Genomic DNA, 4,953 nt, shown 5'->3' on the forward strand with positions numbered 1-4,953 from the left:
TTGTTGGTTGGAAAAACTAATGAAGATCACTGATAAATATATCGGTATAATAGCTAGCGCAGAGCCGCAGAGAGGTGAAGAGAGGATTGATTTCAGAATAATACTTGGGTTCACTCCTATGGATGAATGATTAAACTCACCTTACTTTTTATAACCAACCAAAGTGTCATGTAGGATAGTTAAAAAGGCAATACAATTAACAAAATGGCTGAAAAAAACAACACCGACGTTAACACCGTCTACAAACCCAAAATTTAAAAAAACTAAACCATAAACCTCAAATCCTAAATTTAAACACAAAACTCTAAGGTGATGATTGTTTACATGGTTTTTGTATTTTAGTTTTTGGTTTTTAGATTTTGGTTTTTAGTTTTTAGATTTTGGTTTTTAGTTTTTGATTTTTGAATTTGCTGTAGAATTTAGATTTTCTAAAAACTTGAATGGTAACATTAGATTTGGTTTTTGTTTTTCAAAGTAAAATAGATTATTAAAAATATTTATTTTGAAAACCATGAAATATAAATGTTATTATTATCACGAAAAATAAACAAACTTATATTAAACTTTTATTTCAAAAATATATTATAAAACAAAAACTAATAGCTAAATTTTAAAATACATTTAATTTTATATCTTGAGAAAAATATACAATTAGTTAAGCTTTAAAACAAACTATTAAATTTAAGTTGTATTTAAAAAATATGGTCAAACTTAATAGAATTTATACAACTTAAATATTACAACATAAATAGTAATAACTGAATTTTCAAATTACATGTCTAAAGTGTTGATTAATAACTTGGACTATAATTCATTTATTTTTTGCTATTAATTAGATTTATGGTTTAGATTTTTTATTTTTAGAGTTTCAGGTTTTGCAGATAGCTTTAACGTCGGTATTGTTTTTCTCAGCTATTTATTTTTTAAATTTTATTACTTTTTTTAATTAATCTTACATGGCACTTGGTTGGTTATAAATGATGAGGTGAATTTAACTGTTCACCACGGAGTGAACCTAAGTATCGTTCTTGATTTCAAGATTCATTTAAACTTAGCTATGCATTAAGATAGCGAAACCAATACCGTAAAAATACTGCATGCAATAAAATTCACTAACAAATACTAAGAAAAACCCTCACAATCATTATATGATTTTTAGCCCGCAATGTTGATTTCAGACTACCAACCAAATTATTGTTTTACTTTTTCAAATGCCACATCTATTTGCGGAACTCGATAACAGAATATGAATACACAAGACAAATGACTTCACATCGAATAAAACCTGACCCGAATGCTAAGTTCTCGAATTGTGAAAGAGATCTCTCTTTGCCACCCGAACATTGTGTCAACATTAGCAGGTCCATAGCGAACATAATGTCAGATAAAAAGTCACCACCCTTTGGTTCTGTTGGTGTAACCCTCTCTACAATGATCACTTTCCCTTTTTCCGGTAGACTCTTCCAACAATTCTTTAGAATCTTAATACAATGTTGGTCCGCCCAATCATGTAATATCCACTATCGATAATTTAGCCATTAATACCAGAAATGATAGACTTCAGTAAACCTCGAAGAGCTCAAAAGTTATATATATATATATTTATATGCAACTTATTTTAATTAAAAAAAACCTTTATATGTATAACTTACTTTCATAAAGATGGCATCTCCCTTTGGAACTTCTATAAACATGTCTCCAGAGACATGTTCAACTCCTATATTAGTAACATTACAAGTTTAGGAGGTAGTTACTAACAGTAACACTCCAATTTAAAACTTTTAATTACAGTATAAGATTTATTAGTTTTGTACCTGGATAAAATGGAGCATTGGTTAAAACCTGAGCTAGGTCGAAATTAACACCCTTGATATGAGGATACTTGGATGTGATTAAACCTAATATGGTGCCATTTGCTCCTCCTACATCCACGAGAGTGTTAACACCTTCAAAACCTCTGTAAACTTCTAGCACCTTCTTCATGACCATCGTGGAAGATTCCGACATTGCCTGGTGAAATAGCTCACCGAATCGTTCGTCCAAATTAATGTATTCAAATATTCTCATGCCGTGTGCATTGCTGAACGCATCTCTTCCTTCCAGTATCACATCCTTGAGCTTTGTCCTACGAAAGTAAAGAACAAAAAATTCTTCAGTTTTTCATTTACTCTGGGATATAGAACATTTTCTGTGAATCAGTTTAATTTGTAAGCTAATAACCGGTTTCAAGTAAGTAAGGAACATCACTGAAGCACTTACCAAGTCTTAAAAATGACTTGGTCATGGAACATGATGAGCAAAGACGCGAGAGAACCAGAACCGTCACTATCTTTCAAGAAATACTTGCAAACCGGTTCGGCTGCGTATACCCTTTCCATCTTTCCGGTTCGACCTTTTTCTCTGCTTTTTACCATACGGCACTTCAACATCGAGTGGCTGACGAGTAACCGCAGCATCCGGTCCAGCAAAACCGGTGCCTCCGGGTTCGTTGGCTTGGTTGGAAGACGAACCGTTATCTCGGAGGGTGAAAGCCACGCGCCATTGCCTGCAGCAGCGATGGTATCGATGACGCCGAGCTCCAAGGCGGCTTTAAGAACCATAGGGAAAGCCAGAGTGTTAACTATACTCTCGGCTTGCGAGCTCACCATGTTCTCGTCGGCTACTTGTTCTTCTTTGGTTAAAACCTGTTTAGGGTTAGTGGTTACGGGCCCTTGAAAATGGTATGACATTATTGTGGTTTGAGAGTATGGTTTTTAACTCTCTCAATAAATTCCATTTTATAGGGATCGGAGAACTCTCAAGCCAAGTGTACCGGCTTTAGATTTGGAATGGTGACCAAGACTATGTCTAATACTCCTCCGTTTCATATTGTAAGTAGTTTTAGGGAAATTTTTTTGTTTCAAAATGTAAGTAGTTTTCATATTTCTAGGTAACTTTTACATTTATTGAATATAGTGTGACCAATCAAATTAAATAAACTTATTTTTGATTGGTTAAGTTATATCTAACCTATTTAATATACAATACTTTTTAAAACATAATAATTTTCTTAATCTTTGTGCTTTTAGCTAAAACTATTTACATTATAAAACGGAGGGAGTATTTTATTTTTACGGAGCATGCATCGGCCGACAGCGTATTGTCTACATTTGTCTAAACATTAATGTTCATATTTTCTCAAAAAAAACATTAATGTTTATACTCCATTTGTGTTCATCGAGAAAATAAGGTGTATGGAGAGCATTGGGGGTGGCGTGTGGACCATCACCAAAACAAATCGCTTCATTACTGTGCCTTGTTTATTGCTAGATTTTAGGAAAAACTATTTTTAAGTGTGTTTAAAAAACAGTGATCTATGTGTATGTTAACATTTGTGTTTCTCATGTATATACTATAGTTTATCTTTGCAAATAAATTTATATTATACATGCAACATAATATTGCTCTAGATTCACAAACTACCGATTTTAACATTATTTTTACACTACAAGAAAACACAAGTTTTACGAGGGCAGTTTTCCTCGTGATTTCGTCGTAAAAGCAGTGTTACGAGAAATTAGCGAGGAAACCCGTTTCGTCGTTATACGTTTGTCGTAACACATATATCCTCGCTAATTCGTCGTAACATAGCGAGGAAATAATTTCGTCGTAAAAGCGAAGAGGAATATTTCGTCGTAAAGACCACGTAAAGCTTCCACGTAAGGACGTCGCTAAATTTCCTCGTAAATACCACGAAAGACGTTCCTCGTAAAACCCACGTAAATAACTCGAAAGTAAATACTCGTAAAGTAAACGTAAATACCTTGATAGCTTTCCTCGTAAAGACCACGTGAACTTTCCACGTCATTTCCTTGTAAACAATTCCTCGTAAAAACCTCGTTAAGCTTCCACGTAAATAAGTCGCAAAATTAGCTACGAATTTACTTCGTTTCGTTATTTTACAGAAATATAAAAAATTATAATTAAAAAAATAATTTAAATTATTTAAATTATTAATAAAATTAAAATTCTAAAAAAATCAAAACCAAAATATTTTATATATAAATAAGTTTTGAATTCATAATACAAGAACCGAAATTAAAAAGAACTAAGGGTCGTGAATCGCCCGATAGAATTCATCACTCCTCGCCGTTACATCCGCCTCGGCATGTGTGTCGGATGTTGACTCGCCTGGAATAGGATTTCGTTGTCGCATGGTCATCGGGGGAGGAGGAACCGATGGTCCTCTAGAAGAAGAAGACCCAAAGACTCTCTGAGTGTACTGAGTCTCGGGGACAGTCTCTTGTCCCGAAGAACCGGGAGCTGATGAAGACGACGGGTCTAAACGATTACCCGGCTCACCGAACATCTCTATGTAATGGGCAGTAAGTCTACCTTTTCGAACCTGAGAAAAAAATTTAGTTTTTTAAATTTTCGTCAACAGTATATTTTCCAACATTATCCACCTAATCAACACTAAATAACATAAGATCCGTAAACTTATCTAAATTCCCTATACTAACCACCTAATCTACCTAAACTAACCAAATTAGAGAGGAATTAGAGAGGCTTACCATTGCAACGAAACAGGGAGGAAGTGGAGAGGAAGTAGAGAGGAAAGAAAGAGTGAGCGCTTGGGGTGTATATATAAGATTACATTCCGTCGCAAATTCCTCGTAATTTTACGACGAATTACAGAGGCCCGTGTTTTTTTTTACGACGAAACAGCGAGAGATTACAAAGGCCCGCGTTTTATTATACGAGGAAGTTACGAGGAATTACAAAGGCCCGTGTTTTTAGGTACGAGGACGTTACGACGATTTTGCTTACGTGGAATTACCGAGGAAAGCTTCCCTATAAATATACCTGTAACTCTCCTTCTCAACCCACACCCAAACTCCCAAATCACACCCTATCTCACATCATACTCTCAAATCCAATCCTATTCAAATTATAAAAATTTGAGAAAAAAGG

At 34.3% G+C, this 4,953-nt stretch overlaps 1 protein-coding gene across 1 annotated transcript; it reads right to left on the reverse strand.

Annotated features, from left to right (window-relative positions):
- Window positions 1-1,080: 1,080 nt before the first annotated feature.
- Window positions 1,081-2,829, reverse strand: LOC125576245 (indole glucosinolate O-methyltransferase 1-like). Its single transcript, XM_048735755.1, has 4 exons — window positions 2,260-2,829; window positions 1,815-2,125; window positions 1,653-1,717; window positions 1,081-1,520 (listed from the first exon to the last, which is right to left on the reverse strand). The coding sequence occupies exons 1-4, from the start codon at window positions 2,727-2,729 to the stop codon at window positions 1,221-1,223; spliced, it is 1,146 nt and encodes a 381-aa protein (XP_048591712.1). The 5' UTR covers window positions 2,730-2,829; the 3' UTR covers window positions 1,081-1,220.
- Window positions 2,830-4,953: the final 2,124 nt, after the last annotated feature.

This window comes from Brassica napus, chromosome A7 (genome assembly GCF_020379485.1).
Source record: "Brassica napus cultivar Da-Ae chromosome A7, Da-Ae, whole genome shotgun sequence".
NCBI lineage: Eukaryota > Viridiplantae > Streptophyta > Magnoliopsida > Brassicales > Brassicaceae > Brassica > Brassica napus.

Bases quoted from the DNA above. Each gene is read 5' to 3' on its own strand.
- LOC125576245 (XM_048735755.1), bottom strand. From the start codon at position 2,729: ATGTCATACCATTTTCAAGGGCCCGTAACCACTAACCCTAAACAGGTT. The intron at 2,126-2,259 runs GTAAGTGCTTCA...TTACTTTCGTAG, and splicing joins CAAGTCATTTTTAAGACTTG to GACAAAGCTCAAGGATGTGA. The intron at 1,521-1,652 runs GTAAGTTATACA...AATTATCGATAG, and splicing joins GAGATGCCATCTTTATGAAA to TGGATATTACATGATTGGGC.